Source organism: Podarcis raffonei, chromosome 10, assembly GCF_027172205.1.
Source record: "Podarcis raffonei isolate rPodRaf1 chromosome 10, rPodRaf1.pri, whole genome shotgun sequence".
NCBI lineage: Eukaryota > Metazoa > Chordata > Lepidosauria > Squamata > Lacertidae > Podarcis > Podarcis raffonei.
This window is the reverse complement of record NC_070611.1, coordinates 78,892,707-78,914,865: the sequence shown is the minus strand read 5'-3', so window position 1 is coordinate 78,914,865 and position 22,159 is coordinate 78,892,707. Positions and strand designations below refer to the sequence as shown.

Below are 22,159 nucleotides of genomic sequence, written 5' to 3'. Positions count from 1 at the left end.
ACACAAACACATGTTTGCACTTTTGTTAACACAGCCACTGAGTCCTTGTCAGGATAAAAACATAGGGTATAAATAAGTTCTGTTGTTTTAGCCAGAATCTCCTTTCTTGTCTCCTGAATCCTTGGTTTCTGATCTTCCCTCTGGCGCTTCCTCCATCTTCCATTGACTCCTCCCACGAATATGGAGATTTCTCTCATCTCTTGGTCTCTTCAGGCTGAACATGTGACTCAGTATTGTTCACTCTGCCTGGCAGTGGCTGGGGGAGGGGGGGGTCCTGGGGAAGAGGCGGGTCTTTCCATTGCTGCCTCCCCACCCTCCCCTTTCAGCCGGAGGGGCTCCTGGGGACTGAGCTGGGGGAACCCTCTGTGTGCAAAGGAAGGGCTTGGCTGCCACCTTATGGCACCCCTCACCTGGAACTGAGCCAGATTCGGCAGCACCTGGTGATGTGGGTGCTCAGGCACTGAGCCTTCCTGTGAGAAAAGGGGGGTGCCCTGGGTGGGATTTGTGGGATGCTGGAGTGCATGTGACTCACATTTGAACACGAACATCGAATCACAGTTCCTGCGACTCTCAAACAGCTCCATTCACAGATGCAGCAGAAAAAGAAGCAAGTGCCTAAAGGAAGTTTTTTGGGGGTTGGGAGAGACGCCTGGCTCAAGCCCGGCTGGGCAGGTGCCCCTCATTTCCCTTGGTGTCTCCAGCCATGCCCCTTCTGGGTCTGGAGGCCGACATGGCCGAGGAGGAGGGGAGGCTGCTGCGCATGTTTCACAAGTGTGCACAGCACGCCATAAAGGCATCCATAGCTCTCTGCAAATGACCCTTTCAGTAGAGACTCGCATTCTGCAAATGCCAGTCAAGCAGTCAAAAGCTCTGCTGTCAAAGCAGTTGTGCCACAGTCCCTCCAGTGGCCAGAGAGAGCAAAGCAGGCAAATGCACTAGTTTCTGAATGAAGCTGTCAACGGTCAAAATGTAGCAACTTACACAGCACCTAGAAGTGATAAATTAACTCTGCTTTCTCAATAAAAATGTGTATTTATAAATAAAATACTCTATAAAATGGTTTTTGAATGCTTTATTGTGATTAATTACAATAATCACCCATATCCACTGGGATTCTGGGAAACCTTGTTGGCATCTGTCTTGGGAAAATAGAGGGATGCACCTTTGGAAGTGAAGTCAAATTGTTGGAAGGTTGCAGCACCTGCTGTGGCTGTAGAGACTGATGTGGGAGAGGCTGCTTTAGTTGCAGCTGGGGCAGAGGCCCAGGGGGTCATTCATCCTCTAGTCACTGCTATGGACTTGCGACCTGCCTGCCTGTCTCCAGGCGCTGTGCCCACCTGCAAGGGATTCTCACATGGTGGGGTTGGTGTTGCCAGCCTTCATATCACGTTTGCAGACATCTTTTTGTTGCAGAGTTGGTCTGCCAATGGCCCTGGTGCTGGAAGGCAGCTCCCCATAGAGCACGTCCTTGAGGATCCTGCTATCCTCCATTCTGTGGGCATGATCAAGCCAGCATAGATGTTGTGTTCCTCCTGGGTAGTTTGTCTATCAATGCCCCCCCCCCCTGCACTCAGCTCATCGGTGGCTCCAAGAAGCTGTCAGCATGCAACAGCGGCCAAATGTCAGGAACGGCTGAAAACCATGGCTACCGTATCCCTGGAGCGTGATGCCACATAGGCAATAATCCGTCTAGGTAAATGTTCAGGCAGGGTTTCTCTAAAACAATGGGTCTCAGTAAGCGTGATTGATAAGCTATCATGTTACGTTGGCCCAGACGGTCCAACGAATAGAATGTGTTAGATCTGTTAATCACTGGAAGTGTCATTTTGCCAAATTTATTTAATTTTATTTATATACCACTCTATACCCACAGGTCTCAGGGCGGTTCACAAGATAAAAGCACAATATAAAAACACAAAATACATAAAATATAAACAGAAACAGCCGAATACCCCCCTCCCCAAAAATAAAACACACAAAAACAGTTAATAACAAAACAAAAAGCATTAAAAGCAGTTTGAAAGAATGTAAACAGTACTCTCCGCTGGGCAAGAGCAGTCCTTTTGTAGTCTGCTAGGCCCTGTCCTAGGCCTGGGGGGGGAGGCAGGAGCAGGACCCTCAGACTCCCAGCAGGTGATCTAAATCTTGTTCAAAATGTGTGAGGCCTGTTTTTCACAGGATGCCTCGATTGATAAAATGTTGCTTAACCTATCACTCCTAATTTTATGGTGCATCATTGATGTTTGTATACGTTCTGCTGACATTTGTGGAGTGTGATTTATTACTGCTGCACAGGAAATATAAAACTTAAAAAAGCAGAACACTTTTTGTTTGTGTGGGGGGGGTGTTTCTCCTTTCTTTGCTTAAAAAATGATCAGAGACGTAAGAACTTGCCTTGTCTTTTTATATGGCTGACTGCCTTCTCTTTTCCACTCTGACGGGGGAACCTAGCAGGGCCATGAAGGTCCCTCAAGCAAGGGCCACTTACTAAAGCAACACGCTATTTTTGTGTCTCGGATGGGGCTTGGGGCCCTTGTGGCTCCTGGAAAGCGACCAGCACCAGGACACCTCGCCATGGTTCCCCCTTTGGGGAGAAAGCCCAGGTGCCGCACTCCACTTTGCCCCCAGAGGTTTTGGGGGGGGGAGAGAAGCCTTCCTTGTCAGCTGCCTCCCTGGCTGAGGATGGCCCACGTCAGGCAGCCCAAGGGGCCCTCATGGGTCATCTAGGGCATCTTATCCACCCTTCCTGTCCCCTGTCCTGCTGCAAAAACTGCCTGGCTGGAGAAGACGCAGTGCTTGCAGCTTGCCTGACTCTGCTGCACCCCCGGCTCCTCGCCTCCCCCCTCCCTTGACCCCAAACAGCTGGAGGGTCTGGGGAGCCTCAGTGGTCCTGGCGGCATGCTGGGGTGGCTCCAGGGCCAAGAGCGCAGCCTTGATGCCTTGGCCGGCCCCAGGACACCAGCAGCTGCAAATTGCCCAGCTGGCTTGACTGTCATGGTTAAGCCTTCCTTTGTAAAGCGCTTAACTTAGCACAGGATAATAACAATATTTGTACCCAGTCACTCTGGGCAGCTTCCAACACAATGAGACATTAAAAACTTCCCCATATAGGTCTGTCTTCAGCTGACTTTTAAAAGTTGTAGAGTTGTTTCTTTCCCCAACATCTGACTGGAGGGTGTTCCACAGGGCAGTTGCCACTATCAAGAAGGCCTTCCAAAAAATTGCTTGTGTTTTATATGTTTGTATGCCACTTCCAGACTTTGGGACAAGCGCAGAGACAAGAAATGCTCATGTGCAGCACAAGCGGCCGCCTTCATCTGCCCCAGCTGCAACTAAACATCTCTGCCGTCGGTCTCTCCAGCCACAGCAGGTGCTGCTACCCTCCAAGTTTGACTTCACCTCCAAAGGGCCCCCTCCATTGTCTCCTGAGACAGACGCCAACTTTCAGACCTAGATGGTAAAAAACAGGCTATACTTGAAAAACAAAACAAAGCACACCAATACTCTCTCCTGCCTTCCAGCAAGGCATCTGAGACTCACAGCCAACCTGAGGGATTCTGCTTTCCAAGACCAAAGGGCAGGACATTGTGGTAAAGGCTGTTCCTGACAAAAAAAGGGGACAGCCACATGGTCTCCCTAGCTTCTGATACAAATAATTTTCAAATTGTTTTAAATTTGAAGGTGGTACTTACTCCTCAAAAAAATCCTTTCCGCATCCTCTTGGGAGCTTTTCTGCTAGGCTGGAGGCTTCCTCTCAGAAAACTTTCCCCTGCCTGAGTGGACATGGGGGGAGTGGCCTTCTTTGCCCTCCAACCAGGGGGCACCAAACACCCAGGGAGCCAGCTGGTGAAGTGGCACACAGGGGGCAGCTGCATTCGGGGACAACGCTGGGGGCGGGAATGGCCTTGGATGGAGAAGAGAGGGGGGGCCAAAGGCTGGCATGTGGGCCGGCCGTTTTCCATGAAATGTTCATTCTGCTTCGGTTTCCACTCTCCAAGTGGGGACTAAATCCACAAGGGGGGGAGGGAGGGGGCGGCACCGGTTTCCCCGAGGGGCTGCAGTGCCCCCATCTCTCTCTCTCTCTGGCAAAGGCAAGAAGGGCCAAGCAGCTCTGGCTGAGCTGGGGTGAAAGACCCTCCAGAGACATCGCCCTGGCTGAGCCTCTGCAGCCAAGGCAGGCAGACCCCAAAGCTTGAACTGGCGGAACAATAAACAGGACAGCAAAGAAAGAAGACTTCAGGCAGAAGACATTTCATTTTGCTTTATAGACCGCTTTTGTAAAAAGTTGCAACAGATCCTGTCGTAATAGCTCCAGCTGCAAATCTGTGGATTAGGACCTTGAAAAGGTGGGTTTAAATTTGGCAGTTGAGGAAGTGGCCATGGCTACAGGGAGGTGGGTTGTCTCGCTCAGCAGCCGTGATTCTAAGCGCTCCCCCCTTAGCGGCGCTTCCGCTGCTGCAGCAGCCCAGCCAGCCCCCTGCCCAGACCCCCAGGCAGAGCCGGGCTGCCCACCCTCCAGAGCAGGGCTGTGGGCAAAGGAGGTCACAGAGTGGAAGTTCTTGGAGAAGCCACAGGGAGCTCAAGAGACCAGATGGGCAGGGAAGGCAGAACAAACACCAACAGGATTTCCTGCCCCGGAGAAAAGGTCTTGGAGCAAGACCCTTCTGCTGCCACCAGGCAGCTGGGCTCGGAGATGCCGTCAATCCTCAGGGGGGAAGTCTGACCTTCCAGGGGGTTCACAGCAAGGCAGCTCATGCGTAGGGAAAAGAGCAGAAGTCCACCCCAGCTGTCCTTCCTTGGAGGTTTGAAAGCAGAGGTTGGGTGGCCGCCTGTCAGGTGCTTGAGCTGTGATTCCTGCATTGTGGGGGGCTGGACTAGATGAGCCGTGGGTCCCTTCCAACTCAGGAAGCTGTCAACCTACCAGGCAACTGCAAACTTATGTCAAGTCCAGAACTTGAGATGAGAGAGATTCCCGCCGCCACCAAGCCGACCACGGATAATGGGTGTGCCTTGGTCTGGCTCTCTGCTCATGCTCTGAAGACACGAGTGTCTCTTTCTTGCTGCCTCTGCCCACCTCCTTCTCCAGCTTCAATCCACCATGTGAGTTTCTGCTCAAAGGACATTTGGAACATGCTGGACGCCACAACTATTCAGTGCTGGGCAAAAGGCATGTGAGTCTTTACAGCCCTGGCCTTGCTGTGCGGGGGGGGGGGGCACTATTAATGGAGGAAGAAAATGGGCTGCCCTGTGGGAGGGGAGCGTTCAGGGGCCAGCCGGCTGGCTGCAGGCCAGGAGCAAGCTCCTCCCAGGCCAGCGGGGCCCCTGCCACTCTACACCCCCCCACATCCCCTGGCTGCACAGGTGCTGAGGGATGCCTTGTTCTGTGAGCCCTGCAGGTGCAAGGCCCAGGGACCAGCCTTGACCTCTGGCCTTGCTGCTCTCAAATCAACCGCCAGGCAAAGCTACTAGAACTAGGTTGGGTACTGCTGCCCCCACTGCACCAACACCCCAGGGCTCAAACGCCCCATCCCTTGCTGGCAGAGGGTGCTTTGGGCAGGAGGCCCTTGGACTGGCAAGGGAGATGCCACAGGGGCCCGTGCCTGCCTCAGGAGACCCCTTCCCAAAGTCTCCCTCGCAGGGAAAAGCAGGGCCCAGTCAAAGTGCAGGGAAAATTTTGTTCAGCTTGACTTTTCAGCCCCAAACCTGGCACACGAGAGCAGCCCTCTAGGGCAGGATGGTCCAAGGCATGTGGCCCTCAAGCCCTTTTTTGGTGGCCCTCCTGCTCCTTCCCAAAGCCAGGTGAGGTGATAGGCTTTGGGAAAGAAGCATGGGGCTCTGACAGGGTCCTAGAGTCCTCTCCCTCCTTCCCAAAGCCTCCTTAGTGCGTTCTCCGCTTTGGGAAGGAGGGGGAGTGCTCTAGGACCCTGCCAGAGCCTCGTGCCTCCTCCCCAAAGCCTGTTGCCTGGCTTAGCTGAATTTGGGAAGGCAGCAAAAGTGGGGGGGGGGGCCTCAAATTTTGGCCTCGCTTCCCCCCACCCCAAGCGACAAGGCAGTGTGCCTTGTCCACAGGTTCCGCGTTGAAGTACTCTTGTGGCCCACTTGGGATGCAGAGTTGGGCCGCCCAGATCCAGGGGGAGGGGAGCAGAACCCAACCCTGTCCCTCCCCATAGCCCTCATTCCACAAGGAAGGCGGGGCAGCAGCAAAAAGCAAAGCGGAGGAGGATGGGGGGGGGGAGTCAGTCCCCAGACTCCAGAGAAGCTGCACCCGCTAACAGGCTGGAATAATGGTCTTCTGAGCCCCCGCCCCCCACCCCCGGTGGAAGCCCTCCCTGCAAGATGTAGGCAGGGAGTCTGTGCTGGGCCACAGCTGACCCCCTGGATGACCACTGGACATGCTGACTCCTGGCGGGGTGCCAACCCCCCCCCCCCCGTTCTCCTCTTCAGGGCCTCTCTAAGGCAGCAGCAGGAGCCTCTTGCTCCCCTGGGCTTGGCCGCAATTGCTAGATGGAATCGCCTCCCTGTTCAGGGGCAGAACCTCCCCCAAAAAGACTTGGTTTGGAGACCAGGGCACCTCCCATGATTTCCCATGTAGCCACAGCCTGGTTTTTAGAGAAAGGGACTCCAACTGCATTTGGTTGACCCCTGACCCCCAGATGGAAAGGCTGAGCTACATGGGGAGGGGGAGTGCCCCCTCCCAACTCTTCCCCCCCCCCCAGGCGATGATGGCACAGGTGCCCTGACGTCACAGAAGCCCAAATCAGAGCAGCTAAGTAGCAGGAGGAAGCTGCCCTCGGTCTCAATAGAAATAATTAACAATGTGCAGAACAAGGGAGCGTCACAGTCCAACATTTTACGGAGAGTATTTCAAAAAGCAAATTGGTGGTGGTTTCTTCTTGTTGTTTTTTTGAGGGGAGAGACCCACCCAAACGACGGCAGAGCCAGACCTTTAAATCAGCCTAGAAGCTGCTTTTGTCAGTCCCAGGGCCTCCCCAGTGCCCGATTTTCCAGCTCAGCTGTTGCTGGCAACCAGCAAGCGGCCAGTGAAGATATATGGAGAGTGGCTGCCCCCCCCCCAGCTGCCCCCTGGCTGAAGGCGGTTCCTAAGTCCCCTCCCAGGGCACAGGGCAGGCGCCAGCTTCTGCCATGGCTGGGAGGAGGAGGAAGGACCCCCCCCCCCGGCAAGAGCAGCCATTGGGCCAAGCCTCTCCCTCCCCTCGGCAGCAGCAACAGGAGCCCAGCCAGAGGGGAGTCGCCGCCTCCAACCTCCCAGGCTGGCAAGATTCAAAGTGCAAAGTGTTGCAATTCCTGCATCCATTAAGAACATTACAAAACAAAACCAAGTCAGAGCGGAGCCCATCCGGGGAAACGACCCGCTTCCAGGAGCCTGTCTGACCCTCCGGAGATGCCCGGCCCCAGTTCCTTCTGTGGGGAGGCTGCTCCCTCCCCCGGAGCCCAGCGCCAGCGGCCCCAATCCCAGGGGCTGGTGTAGCGCCTCCGGAAGGAGAGCGGACAAGGCCGAGCAGAGGTTCCCAGGGCCTCCTTCCCTGAAACAGTAAGAAAAACAGTGTGGCAAGACGACGCTGCCTTCCGGCCGCTGCCTCCGGACCCTCCTCTCGCCAGCCAGCGCTTCCGGTAAGGCATTATTGCTATACAAAAGGCTATCCCAGGCCATCCAGCGCCAGCCCTGCCAGGCCCAGGGCAGAGTCCGCGGAGCAGCGTTTGCCCTCCAGAAGAGAAGCTGGATCCTGGAAGCAAGAAGACAAGGGGGCAGGACGCCCTCCCGAGAGTGCGCCAGGGAGGCGTCGGGGCAGGAGGAGGCGGCAGGACGCCCGGGCGGCCCCTGGCCAGTGCTACATGTCATCCGCCAAGGGAGGGCCTCCTCTCGGAACAGGGTGGCCACCCCGACGCGGCACCTTGGCTCTCCAGCGCCAGTCCTCTCGACAACGCAGCATGTGTGATTCAAAATTAAGTTAGCTTGTCCGAAGGAGGGCCAGCTGCACCCCCACCGCCTGGGCCCAGGCAGTCTGTCAGGCCGGACCATTCAATGTGGGCTCTCCTCCCGGCAACGGCTCCTCTTTCCTGCAGAGGGCGAGAGGGGGAGGTGTCAGGGGCTGCCCACCTGGGCCAGGAGAAGCTTCGCCAAAGGATGCCCACGGCACGCACTCTGCCAAGGAAGGCCTGGCTGCACTGGGCACCTGCCAGGGAGGTGGGGCCCAGGGCCAGGAGGGGGCAGCCTGCCTCAGCAGGGACTCAAACCAGGCCCCCTTCATCTGCCCGGCCAGAGCACCTTGTGCGGGGAGGAATCAGCTTCTCCCCACAGAATCTTAGGATTAGTAGCTTCTGCCCAGGCTTCCACTGAGCCATCAGACTAAGGCCTGCCTGGATCCTCTGATTTTCTCTTGCTTTTATATACCTCCAGGTTTTTTCATTTTAGAGTTTTTTTGGTTTGGTTTTAATGACTGCTTTTGTTCCTTAGGAGATTTTTGAAATACTAAGTAGTTTATAAATGTTTCTCCAGCATTGCAAGGGGTTAGACTACATGGCCCCTTGGGCCCCGTCCAACTCTACAGCGCTTTGACCCGATGGCATAAAGGACAGTCAGTAATAAGCAAGGGCAGTTCCCCTCGGCTCATTCCTTTCCCCTCTTTGCCAGGCAAGGCGCTCTCATGGCTCCTGGGACTTGGTCCCTGCAGACACAACACCCCGGGCTGGCAGGCTCTCTGCAGCACCCCCCACCCCTGGCCAGGGAAGACCCAGAGATGGCACAGCGGCCAGCACAGCCCCTCACCTGTCTCTCTTGGCCTCTGGGGTGGCGGCAGCAGGGGCAGGAGAACCCGGCAGGAGACCTTCAGGCGGCAGGCTGGCGGTGGCAGTGCTGCTACTGCTGCTGCTCAAGGGCTGGGGGGGTCCACTCTCCACAGTGCTGGGTGGCTTGTCCGCGACCTGGGAGCCCCCCATGCTGTAGGGAGAGAATGGAAGCTCACATTAAACAGCCCCCAGGGGGGGTCCCTCCTGGAAGGAAGCAGACCCTGAGGCTGCACCAGCCGCAAAGGGCCAGAAGGGAAGCCCTGAAAGGGGCCCCCCAAATCCCGGTCCCAGGCAGGGTTGGAGTCCCAAACTCACCAGGGCTCCATCAGGTAGAACTGCACACACACACACACACACACACACACACACCCCTTCTCCCCACAGAAGGCATGTCCAGACCCCACACGCAAGCCTGCCCTGGGCTGAAAGGAGGATTTTGAGGGGGCTCAGGGTCTCCACGCAGGGGGGGGCCAGTGCCTGCCCTCCCACGGAAGCCAGAGATGCTCCTCCTGAGGCATTGGGGATTGGAAGGAGCGCACTAAGGCAGGGTCCCACCCTCTCCTCTGCTCTGGCCCATCCTGATCCCCCTGCCCCCCTTCCTGGCATTTGAAACCCCCCCAACCCCCAGACTCTGGGTGGCTCTTCCCACTTTCTGAGCCCCTGGTCAAAACCTTGATGCAAAGCAGCATTTGGGGCAGCTGCTGCCACCCCAGGGCTGCCCTATCCTGCGCTTGTGAGCAGCTTTGCCCCACCAGCCCCCCAACATGCTCAGCAGCTCTGCCCCCCACTTGCGGACCCCATTGCCAAATCCTCTGGCAGAAACAACCCCCAGAAGGGGCCACATCTTCTCCTGCAATGATTTTGCAAAGTTTTTTGCAGATAAAATCGCTCAAATTCGGGAAGAAGTAGACTCCACCGTGGGAGCAGGGCCGGGGCGGGAGAGTGCTAGAGTTCTGTCTAGTCAAGTTGCGTGGGATCAATTCCAACCTGTTACCTCCGAGGACGTGGACAGGCTGCTTGGACGAGTGAAGCCAACCACCTGTCTCCTGGATCCTTGCCCATCCTGGCTCATAAAAGCTAGCCGGGAAGGACTGGGCGATGGGCTTCGTGGGGTGGTGAATGCTTCCCTCCGTGAGGGAGACTTCCCAGACCCGCTGAAAGAGGCGGTTATTAAACCGCTTCTTAAAAAACCATCTTTAGATGCGGCCACGATGGCCAACTATCGCCCAGTCTCAAATCTTCCATTCTTGGGCAAGGTGATTGAGCGAGCGGTTGCCGAACAACTCCAGGCACGCCTGGAAGAAGCGGACCATTTGGATCCCTTCCAGTCGGGATTCAGGCCTCATCATGGGACTGAAACTGCCTTGGTCGCACTGGTTGATGATCTCCGGCGGGCTAGGGACAAAGGTGAGAGCTGTTTCCTAGTTCTGCTGGATCTCTCAGCGGCGTTTGATACCATCGACCACAACATCCTTCTGGACCGTCTTGAGGGGCTGGGAGCTGGGGGCACTGTCATACAGTGGTTCCGCTCCTTCCTCCTGGGCCGTGTTCAGAAAGTGGTGGTGGGGGATGAGTGTTCAGACCCCTGGGCTCTCACTTGTGGGGTGCCTCAGGGTTCTGTCCTCTCCCCCATGCTTTTCAACATCTACATGCAGCCGCTGGGAGAGATCATCAGGAGGTTTGGGCTGGGTGTTCATCAGTATGCGGATGATACCCAGCTCTACCTCTCTTTTAAATCAGAACCCGTGAAGGCGGTGAAGGTCCTGTGCGAGTGTCTGGAGGCGGTTGGAGGATGGATGGCGGCTAACAGATTGAGGTTGAATCCTGACAAGACAGAAGTACTGTTTTTGGGGGACAGGAGGCGGGCAGGTGTGGAGGATTCCCTGATCCTGAATGGGGTAACTGTGCCCCTGAAGGACCAGGTGCGCAGCCTGGGAGTCATTTTGGACTCACAGCTGTCCATGGAGGCACAGGTCAAATCTGTGTCCAGGGCAGCTGTTTACCAGCTCCATCTGGTACGTAGGCTGAGACCCTATCTGCCTGCGGACTGTCTCGCCAGAGTGGTGCATGCTCTGGTTATCTCCCGCTTGGACTACTGCAATGCGCTCTACGTGGGGCTACCTTTGAAGGTGACTCGGAAACTACAACTAATCCAGAATGTGGCAGCTAGACTGGTGACTGGGGGCGGCCGCCGAGACCATATAACACCGACCCTGAAAGACCTACCGGTACATTGGTTCCCAGTACGTTTCCGAGCACAATTCAAAGTGTTGGTGCTGACCTTTAAAGCCCTAAACCGCCTTGGTCCAGTATACCTGAAGGAGCGTCTCCACCCCCATCGTTCTACCCGGACACTGAGGTCCAGCACCGAGGGCCTTCTGGCGGTTCCCTCATTGCGAGAAGCAAAGCTACAGGGAACCAGGCAGAGGGCCTTCTCGGTAGTGGCGCCCGCCCTGTGGAACGCCCTTCCAGCAGATGTCAAAGCGATAAACAACTACCTGACATTCAGAAGACATCTTAAGGCAGCCCTGTTCAGGGAAGTTTTTAACTTGTGATATTTTAGTGTATTTTTGGTTGCTATGGAAGCCGCCGAGAGTGGCTGGGGAGGCCCAGCCAGATGGGCGGGGTATAAATAATAAATTATTATTATTATTATTATTATTATTATTATTATTATTATTCCACCTGCCCTAGTTTAAGGCTGAAGAGTGCAAGGAGGAAAGCTTCCTGGGGGGGGGGGGAGGGAGTGCCACCTCTGAAGTGCTGCTATTTTCTAAGCGGGGGTCTGGAGCGCATGGCCCCCCCCCCAGCTCCACGCTTCCTTCACCCAGCACCACACCAGGATTGGCAGCAGTGGAAGGGAAGCCTTCAAGCAGGCAGAACTGATGCCCACCCCCCTGCCTGCGTTGCACCAACTCACAAGGAGACCTGTGTGTCTCCCCAAAAAAGCTCCTGGGCCAGGTCCAAACACAGGAGGGCATACAGGATGGGGGAGGGGGCTCTCCGCCTGCCAAGCCATGCCCTATGGGCTTTCTGCCCACCTTGCACCAAGTGAGCCCCTGGCAAGGGGGGCAGCAGGGGGGCAGCAGTTGACAAGGCAGAAGGCAGGCAGCCTCCTCTTCCTCCTGCTCCTGGGGGGCAGCACCCCCCTCCCTGGGACGCCCCACCTGAGGGGGAGATGGGAGAGGCAGAGGCAGTAGGTGGCCTTGCAAGGAGGCAGGCGGCTCAGGTTAATGGGGAGAGAGGGCTATTTTTGTATTTTGTTTGTATCTCACTGCTCTAGTTTTCAGAACACCGTCTTGAATGGTGCAGCATTTCTGCCGGGTGGCATTCAGAGAAGGCCCACGGAAATCAAGGAACCGAGCCAAGGCAGTTTCACTGATTTCAACAGGTCTTACTTGAATACAGTGCTGGAAACTCAGATATATAAGCCGGGCGCCAAATAGCTCCTTACACTGGGGTTAGGCGCCAAAATGGGGTGCCTAGTTGTCATGTTTGTACCAGATGGTTCAAAAGTTGTATTTTTCAATATGGCTTTTTGGTTCCTGAAATTCATTCTGATTGTGCAGATAAAATACAAGTGATAGAATTCTACAGGATGGGGTCTTAGTGTGTGAAAACAGTCCAGATCCAGGGATCCCCAGATGGTGGAGACATCAGGCGCCAATCTGGCACCCAGGCATCTTCACTTGGTCGCTAGTGGCCAACAGCCAGGAGTAAAATGTACCTGGGGCCTGGCTACTTTTGAACACTGCCTGAATGCCACCCATTGTTTTTAGCTAAACCTCTCTCTCTCTATATATATATCTATCAGTATAAAAATGTACGTGGTAAAGACTTCTTCAAAGAAAATGATGCTTTGAGGACTAAATGCCATTCAGCCCGGAGGAGGAGAATGGGGCCACCTCCTCCCAGGCCCCGCCTGCTGCCAGTGCTGTGCCAGTGCTGTGCCAGGGGTGCCAGGTTTTGCTTTCCCTTCCCTGCTGCTGCTTCACCCCCTTGGCTGGAAACCAGAGCCTGATTCTTCCACCAAAGGAAGCTCCCTCCTGCAGCAAGAGGCTTCCTTCCCCCTCCTCACCCAGGCAGGGCCCCCAATGGGGCAGCCCAGAGGAGCAGCAATGGCCGCCCACCCCGCAGGCCCACGGGCAAGAGAAACACCCCTAAGTGGCTCCGAGTGGTGCCCGTGTGACGCTCTAGCTGCCTCAGGCTTGGCACAGCTGAAGGACAACAGGAGCAGCTGCTTCATCTGGTGCCTCTCCTTCCTCTGGGAAGATGGAACAAAATGGCCTTCCTGCTGCTGCTGCTGCTGCTGTCGGGAGGCCACAGCTCACCAGAGAGCGGCCAACAGGCCATTCCTCTGGCAGGTGCCCTGGCAGCTCTCAGGGCCAAGGTCGGGCAGGAGGCGGCGGCGAGAAAAGGTTTGCTCCCACCCTGGCCTGAGGGGTCTTCCTGATGCTGCTTGCTAAATTGATAGGTAAAGGATCCCTGTTCCGCAAGGGGAGCAGGAAAAACTGATCTGTCTGGGGAAGAGGCAGAAAGTAGCTGCCTCCGCAACACCTCAGCCATACTAGATGCCAAACACACACGGCCTCAGGCAGCCCCTGGGCATACACCCAAAAGCCACACAGAGAACACAGCCTGGATGCAAACAGCAGCCATGCCAAGCCACTCAGGTCCCCAGGTCCCCAGGGAGAGCTGCTTTTCCAAACCCCAATGGAGAAGCTTCTGCACTTTCATGTCTGGCTCTGGAGCCGCTCCTGGGTGGCAGGAGAAACTGAGCCCAGCTGCTCAAGCGGACTGCACTGGGGCTGGGAGTGCCAGATCTTGCAGAGGGAGGCCTCCCAGCTGGGTTAGTGGGCAAAGGATCTGCGGAAGGTGCTCTGGCAAGCAGGCTCAGTTAGTGGCAGGGCTGGGGCGGGCAGACAGCCGGCGGGGGGGGGGCACCTGGTATCATGCTGGGGGGGCATGCTTGGGGGTGGGGGAAAGGAGGAAGCCCCAAGCCATGCGGGGTCCATGAGGAGCAGCCATGGAAAGCAGCGCCCCCCCCCAGGAGAGCCCTAAACATCCACAGGGACAATGCAGCGCCGCTGCTCTCAGGCCAATGAGAAGCTGGGGCCAAATACTTCCTGCAGCAGCCAAGGGGAGGCTGTGAGGGGCCAGTGGCCAGGCCCCCTCCTGCGCTCCTCCCTGCCAGAGGATCCCTGCTGCCCCAGCCAAGGGCCCTGGCAAACCTCTGCTCAAAAAGGGGTGCAGTGTAGCTGAGCAGAGGCCTTCAGGGGTGCAAGGGGGACCCCACACCTTTCTTCCGGAGGGAGAGGGAGGTTCAGAGCAGCCCCTTGGCCAGCGATGGAGCCTCTCCGCCCATCACTGGCGCAATGCCATCTAGACAGAGCAGGGCAGCCCCAGCAGCCCCTGCCTGCCTCCTGATCCAGTTCCTGAGTCTTGACAGCCAAGGAAAGAAGCAGCAGCAGCAGCTATGGGGCTTCAGCCAGAGATGTATAAAGTGGGGAGGGGGCAGGGACTGCTCAGAACACGCAGGAAACAGCCCAGCCTCCAAGCCAGAAACACAGCCAGGAGTCCAGCAACCCAGACCTGGACTGACACCAAGAAGCACCAGTCACCTTCAGGGTCCCCCTTCTGCAGGGCGATTCCTCCAAGGCCGAGGGGGTGGGTAACGTGCGTCGGCCACAGGAGAGCCGCAAGCTCCTCTCACGCTGAGCCGCTGCCTGCTCCTGGGAGAAGCCTTGCTGGGGGGCTGACAGGGCTGGGGGGCGGGGCACAGGACCCTGCCCATCTCACACGCTCCCTGCATCCACCAAGGGAGAAGCTGGCTGAGCCAGAGGCCTGGTCCCCTTCCACTCCAACCTCAGGTACAAAAAGGCTGCTCTTTGGATTTTTGAAGAGGTTTTAACTTGGAAAGACATTTGCCTGCTGCCAGGTTGCCTTGTCCTCCAGGGTGATGTGCTCCCTATGAAGAGCGCCCCCAACAGGGCAGCTTCCAGCCAGCATTGCAGAGGAGGGGGGACAGGTCCCACTTGGGGGATCCACACCTTGGAGGCTCCCCCTTCCACCCCCTGCGGCTGGGGTGGGGGTCCCTGGGGCGGCTGGGCAGAGGCCTCTTCTCCCTCCTTGCAGAACGAGCCCTGAAGAGGCTGCTAACTCAGGGAGGGAGGGAGGGGGGCCCCTGTGCAGAGAGCCTTCTGCAGGGAGAGCCCCCTTGGCTAGCTGGGTGCACAGGAGAAGTGCATTGTCCGGTGGATGTTTTGAACCCTGCCGTGGGGGCCAGGATACATACCCTCCAGCGCCAGGCCTTATTATTCTGAGCAAGACCCACAAAGAGAGAGAAAGACACAGAGAGAGAGAGAGAGAAAGGGAGAGAAAGATAAAAATGGCTGCAAAACCAGCCCACCCTCCTCGCTTACTCACTGTTGGCCCCACCCATCACCCCTCCCTCCCTCCCTCCCTCCCTCCCTCCCTCCCTCCCCACTAGGGCTCCCAGAATGACTCCTCCAGCCAGTCCCAGATCTCAAAAGCCCCCCCTGAAGCGGAAGCAGAGGGGCTCACACAGCCCCCAAAAAGGAAAGCCCCCGGCAGGAGTCCACTAGGCTGCTGGTGAGGGAACGGGACCCACTCTGGCAACCGGACTTCCGACCCCACCCTCTGCCAAAGCTGGAAGGTCAGAGCGAGCCCCAGAACAGGTGCAGGGAGTCCAGAGGGGAAGGTCCTACTGCATGAATGGACCCCCCCAAAGCCCACCTGGGTGAAGCCTGCTGGAAGGGATCAGGGAAGCAACTGGGAGAATCTCCTGCAGACACAGAAGGGGGGAGGGAGGGGGCTGCCACGGAAATTTGCTGACTGGCTGCAGGACCCTTCCCCCTCCAACCCCACAGCAGAAGTCTCGCTCCCAGACCCCCTTCAGGGTCCCCATAACAGCAGGTGTCCAGGTGGGGAGGGGCCACCTGAAATGAATCAAGCACAACCCCTCCCCGCATTTCACACGCCATCTCAACAGGAGAAGAAGGAGCTCTTGTGAAGCAGGGGCTGGTTCCACCTTTGCCCTGGAAGCACATGGTGAGACTTCCCCATCTCCACTGAGAGGGCACTCTCTGGGCCTGCATCCCCACTCGCCAGGGGCCCCTTCGTGGGTCAGCTCAGGGGGCAGGGCTGGCACTTGGGTCGGGACTGGGGGGCAGGGCAATCTCACCCGTTGGCGAGACGCCCTTCATGCGCTGGTGCCAACCGCCTGGAAAAGGGCTCAGGCAACACCTAGCACTCCGTGCCAAGCCCCCTGCTGGCCTTGTGGCCCCCGCAGAGGGTCCTGCACCCCAGCCCCACTGCTCACGGCCTGAGTCCCCTGCCCCAGTTCCTGGCAGGGAGCAGCAAAGCTGGACCTCAAGAGTTGGGCGCTACTCCTCTGCTCATCTAAAGCCCCCTTTGCGAGAGCAGTAGGGATTTCAGCATCAGAAGGAATGGAAACATGGACAGCAAATTTAGCAGGTAAGACACAGGTGTCGTGCCTCCTCACAAGCCTTCCCCCACCTGCCCTCTTGCTCCTCACAATGAGGCTGCCCACGGCTTCAGTGACCCCTGCGGCAGTTTTGCTGTGGGAAATGCACAAAAGAGGACTGCAAGCTGTTTATTTGCAAGAGGAAAACTATGAAGGGGTCACAGACCACTTGGCTGCTCTTTCGGCAAACGACAGCACAGGCAAAATCCACATTCATCTGAAGAACCCCTTCCTCCCCCCAACCGGCTGCAACAGGGAGGAAATAAGGAACTGCAACGGGTGGGTGGGGGGTTCCAAAGCAAGGCTGTTGCTCTTTCCCCTGCCCCCTGCCACCCAGGCAACAAGCCGGCCCTGGCGCACGGGGAGGTGGCATTGGCAACGCCTGTGGCCACCAGAGGGACATGGCTGCCAGCGGAGAGCAGGACCCCACTGGCCACTTCCAGCTTCAGCACCACAAAGGCCAATTTCCGAGCAAATGCCACTTTTTCTTGCCTGCAGCAAAAACCAGCGTGTCAACAACGACCTTCAGTCTTTCCCGTGCATTTGCACCCCAAACCTGCCCCTGCCCCACACCTTGGGCCCTAGAGCTGACCTTGCTTGCAGGCAACCTCCCCCCCAGACACGTCCTCACTAGCAAGAGCCAAGCCACAACTGCAGGGGCCAGATCCGGCAACAAACCAAGACGCCAACTCTGCCCCTCGTCCACCCAGGGTTGGGGCTAGGCAAGACTACCACACAAGAGCCGACAATGCTGGGCATGTTCTGTCCCCTGACAGCAGCCCCCTTCCTTCCACGCAGAGGCAGCAGGCGGAGGCTGCCAGTTTAGCTTTCAGCACGGAGCAGCCCTGACATGATCCTGTTTCCATAATTCCTGAAAACGATCATTTTTCTGAGCTTAAGCTTTAAGCAGCATCTACTTCGTCCTTTTTGCTGCCAGGTGTTCCCATTTTCTTTCTGTATAAATAGTGTTGAAGGCAGCACTGACAAAGTGCACTTTTCTCCACAAAATCTCAGGCCACGAGAACTCGGCATTATTATCAGACAAGCCTCCGTTGGTGGTTTCTCTCCCCTGGCTTCCCACCTGGGAGGCCTCCGAGGAGCTTCTGGGCAACTGAGCGAGAGTCAGAGGAAGCCCCAGAGGCCTTGCCAGGGGAGCTATTCTCTGGACCAGCACAGCATCAACTGTTCTGAGGCTCGTGCAGCCCAGAGAGCTGCTTGGTGGCGCAGGCTGCGCACTGCCTTTGGGGAGAAAGGGCAGAAGTGACGCATCACAGCCTCTCCTGCACCACAAGCCTTTTCCAGCCCCTGCTGGGTTTTGCATCCCCTCCAGAAAGAGGCTGCCCACCTGGGGGTCTCTGCACAGCAGCACCAGCATGGCCCACCCAAGCTGCCGGAGGTGGGCGCTCCCTGGCGGCCCACTGCCTGCCCGAGACCTGCGCCCACAGAGCCGGCTGGCCTTCACCCCCCCCCCGCTGGCCTCTGCTCCGCTTCCCCCTCACACCTGGAAAAGAGCGCCTTCTCGTTCTTGGCATCCATGGTTAGCTTGATGGTCTCCTGGCCGGAGCCTGTGCTGATGGTTTCCGTGACAACACCCGCCGCCTTCTCCTCCTCTTCCTCGCTGTCCGAGCCACCAGAGGAGCTGCTGTCCGAGGCCACCAGAGGCGCTTTCCGTGCCACGCAGACGTTCCACACGCAAGGAGAGGCAGCGCTGACTGGAGGGGGAGAGAGCGTGTGAGGCCCACCCGGCAGGGCTCTCCTGGGATGCCAGAGCAGCAGCCAGGCGGCAGCAGGACCTCCGAGGCACAGACTTTGCCGGAAAGGGAATGCCTGGACTCTGAGCGGCAGAAGCCCAGGCTCTGCCAGGATGAGGCCCACCCTCTGACTTGCTGGGAATCCTTAAACTTTCTGCAATGACCGAAGGACCAGAAGCACTGCAGCAATGCCAGCTCCACAGTGAGCACTCTGGCCCTGCTCTGCAGAGGAAGCTGCACCTCACAGGGGCAGGGCTGGGGCTGGCTATCTGCCCCCAAAGCAACCCAAGGAACTGCTGGCTTGGGTCGAGTCCGATCTCTCCTTCCTTTGTTATTCTTTCAACCCTGTGAGAAACCTCTGCTCCCAAAGCCCCTCTAAGCCTTCTGCCATCGCGCCTGGGAGCTGCTGCTTTCTGCTGCCTCCCAGGACACCCCAGTCTTGAAAACGGGGGTGATGTCCAGAGTGACCAGCTGACTGGACTGGATGAAGTGCCCCTCTTGATATGGGGAGGAAGGACAGAGGCAGGCCGGAGAAATGTCCGGGCCCTCTCCCCTGGTCACTCAACCACAGGGAAAAGGGCTGGGAGCTGCCCTCACAGCCTGAAACGCACCCGACTCACAGATGAGCCCCACCAGTTGCCCACCCCCCCAGCTCCAGGCAATACCCTGACACTGCCTCCTCCTCCCCCCCCCCAAAAGGGGAGCAAGTGCAAGGCTTCCAGGAGTGCGGGTGAGTGTGAGGGGACAGAAAAGGGGCTAACTGCCCACCATTGACCCCCTTCCACGTGGTGGTGGTGGGGGGGGAGGAAGCACTCACAGTTCTTGTCCTGGCTTGGCTTGGGCTTCCCTTCCAAATCCCTGCTCTCGGTGTCCACGGGGGAGCTGCACCTGGGGCCGGCCTCCGAGCTGGAAGGGAAAAGGTGCTGAAGGGGGTGTTTCTCACGCTGGAACTGGGGCTGCAGTGCGAGAGGATCTTGCCAAGGGGTCGGCAAACTAAGGCCCCCAGGCCGGATCAGGCCCACCTGGGTCCTAAATCCGGCCTGCACTGCGAAGCCGGAACCTGCCACGAAGCTGAGACTCTGGGCGATGGTGACGGCAGAGGCCAAGTGGCGGTGGCTCTGCCACTCAAATGTTGCGCTTGGTTTGCCTCAGGGGCATTTGATTGGCAGAGATGTCCCCATGCCTCGCTGAGGTAAACCAGGCGTGGAGTTTGATTGGCAGAGCCGCTGCCGCTCGGCCTCTTCCTCCCGCCGCCGCCCTGGTGCTCCTGTCGGACAGAGAGCGGAGCGGATGAGCTTGCTCTGCCCGCCCACGAGAAGCAGAAGCAGCCCCTGGGAAGGTAAGTGCAGCGGCTGGGGCTGGGGAGGAGGACTACTTGCCCCCTCCACCTCTTCTTCCAGCCCCCCCCCCGGTGCCACTTCTCCAACCCGCCACAAGGTCTGAGGAACAGTGGACTGGCCTGCTGCTGGAAAATTTTGCTGACCCTTGATCTTGCCTAAAGCCCAAGGGGGGGGCACCAGCAGGGAGAGAGGGCGGGTCAGGGTCTCTGGCCGGCCTTAGCAGCTTCCAAGAAGGAAGGAAGGAAGGAAGGAAGGAAGGAAGGGGGGCAACTGTCTGGCTGCGGACAGAGGCCAAGCTCTGGAGGAGACAGACCTTTGACCTGATCAGGCACGTTTCCCATTCCACAGGCTCATCTGTGTCCCGGAGGACGGCTGCGGCTCACTCACCAGCAAAAGGGCTGGAAGTCTGTGAACTTGGCCCAGCCTCTCTCTTCCGGGGTCTTTGTGTCTGGGGTGGCAGAGTCCCACACGCTGGATCCGACATCCATGGCCACACACGCTGGCGGGGCCTTGGCGTTCACCGGCTCAAAGGCAGCCGTCCACCCAGACCCTGCAGAGACGCAATCGGTCAGCAGTTCCTGCGAGTCCAGCCTTCACCAGGTGGCTACAGGCCTGCAACTGCCCGGAGGAGCCTGGCTCAGCCGCCAGAGAGGGGAGATCACAACCACATGGGGGGATCAGCCAGCAGGGACTGAGCAGCTGCGTTCAGAGACGGAGCAGCCACAGCCATTGCCATGGGACGGGGGAGAAGGCCAGGGCTCATATTATCCAATTGACAAGGGCAACCTCCCGCTGAATGGCTGTGCGACTGTCACACATCCTACGAGGCCAGGCTGTCCTCAGGGTGGTCTTGGAAGCTGCAGCTTGGGTACTCAGGGGGGCTTCGGACGCCCGCAAACCCTGTGGCCAAGGAAGATGCCCTGTCTGGATAAATAAGAGACTGGGACAAGAATTTATATCTTCAGATAAAGTAAAAAAGAGAGGAGTGGTGATCTACGTAAAGGAAAATCTGCAGCCGAAACAAATTTTTAAAGATGACCAAGGAAGATATTTGGCAATTGAAATCCAATTTCAAGGAGAAAAATTTCTGATAGTGGGGATATATGCACCAAATGAAGGGAAAACAGAATTTTTTAAGAAGTTGCATGAGACTTTAATGGACTATATGGATTATAAACTGATTATGATGGGAGACATGAATGGAGTAGTTTCAACAAATATGGACAAAGCACAAAGACAGGTAGTCACAAAAGATGGAAGACTACCAAAAACCTTTTTTGAAATGACTGACAATATGGATTTGATTGACATTTGGAGAACAAAACACCCATTAGAGAGAGAGGGAACCTTCTTTTCTGAAGCCAAAATGACATGGACTAGGATCGACCAAATTTGGGTGACTAGCAGTATGGCGTCGAACATAAAGAAAGTGGAAATCTGCCCAAAAACTCTCTCCGACCACAATGCAGTAAAGATGGTGATGAAGCAAACAACAACTGGCTCCTTCAGATGGAGAATGAATGACACCTTATTTAGAGACGAGGAGATCTGTAAAAAGGCCCAAAAAACTTTGAAAGATTATTTTGAAATTAATCTAAGGACTAAAGTAGAAAAAAGAATTGTATGGGACGCAAGTAAAGCCGTGATGAGAGGGTTCTTGATACAACAAAATACATTAAAGAGAAGAAAGCAAAATGAGAGGAAAGAGAAAATCTTGGAAAAGATAAAAGAAGGGGAAAGGAAATTAAGATCGAAGCCAAAATCGCAAGAGATTCTAAGAGAAATTAAATTGTACCAAATACAATATATGGAACTGATGAATCAAGAAGTAGAATGGAAAATTAAACAAATGAGACAGAAGTCTTTTGAATCTGCAGACAAATGTGGCAAGTTATTGGCTTGGCAAATAAAGAAGAGACAAAAACTCAACACGGTAACAAACTTAGAAGTGGAAGGTAAGAACATATGTAACCCAGTGGAAATTAGGAATTGTTTTCAGAACTACTTTAGACAATTGTATACACAAGGGCCGCAGAATGAAACAGATATACAACAATTCCTCGAGAAAAATGGGCTGAAAAAGATTTCGCAGGAAAGTAAGACAATTTTGAATCAGGAGATATCAATACAGGAAATAGAAGATGCCATTCAAAACATGACGTTGGGCAAATCGCCTGGACCTGATGGACTGACTTCCAAATACTACAAGGTCTTAAAGGAAGAGTTGATACAACCTTTGAAGGAAGTCTGTAACGAGATCATGAAGGGGAAAAGGGCACCCGACACGTGGAGAGAGGCCTACATTACACTTATACCAAAGACAGAGACTGAAAAGACCCAACTTAAGAACTACCGACCCATCTCCTTACTAAATGTGGATTACAAAATCTTTGCTGATGTTCTAGCAAAGAGACTGAAAAGAGTTTTGATGGAGGAGATTCATGGGGACCAAGCGGGCTTTCTCCCGAAAAGGCATTTGTCGGACAATGTAAGGAATATAATTGACATTTTGGAGAAGTTGGAAGTGAATATAAACACTAAGGCTGTTTTGATATTTGTGGATGCCGAGAAAGCCTTCGACAACATTTCTTGGAGTTTTATGTTGAAGAACCTCCGGGGGATGGGGGTAGGTCAAGGGTTTGAAAATGGTATAGGTGCAATATATTCTGAACAGAAAGCAAAATTAATTGTAAATAATGTGGTTACAGAAGAGTTCAAGATTGAAAAAGGGACACGTCAGGGGTGCCCTATCT

General features: G+C 56.0%; 1 protein-coding gene across 4 annotated transcripts in view; it reads right to left on the bottom strand.

The window, feature by feature from the left end:
* Nucleotides 1-6,792: 6,792 nt before the first annotated feature.
* PPP6R2 (protein phosphatase 6 regulatory subunit 2) overlaps nt 6,793-22,159 on the bottom strand; it is a 48,077-nt gene continuing 32,710 nt past the window's right edge. For 3 of the 4 annotated variants that reach the window (XM_053406479.1, XM_053406478.1, XM_053406477.1), the window contains 6 exons: nt 19,794-19,956; nt 18,884-18,972; nt 17,817-18,027; nt 15,104-15,127; nt 8,789-8,959; nt 6,793-8,079 (listed from right to left, as the gene is read on the bottom strand). In XM_053406479.1, the coding sequence (XP_053262454.1) occupies nt 8,028-8,079; nt 8,789-8,959; nt 15,104-15,127; nt 17,817-18,027; nt 18,884-18,972; nt 19,794-19,956 (710 nt within the window). In that variant the 3' untranslated portion in view covers nt 6,793-8,027. The remainder of the gene's footprint in view (nt 8,080-8,788; nt 8,960-15,103; nt 15,128-17,816; nt 18,028-18,883; nt 18,973-19,793; nt 19,957-22,159) is intronic. The other variant, XM_053406480.1, reaches the window with a different exon arrangement.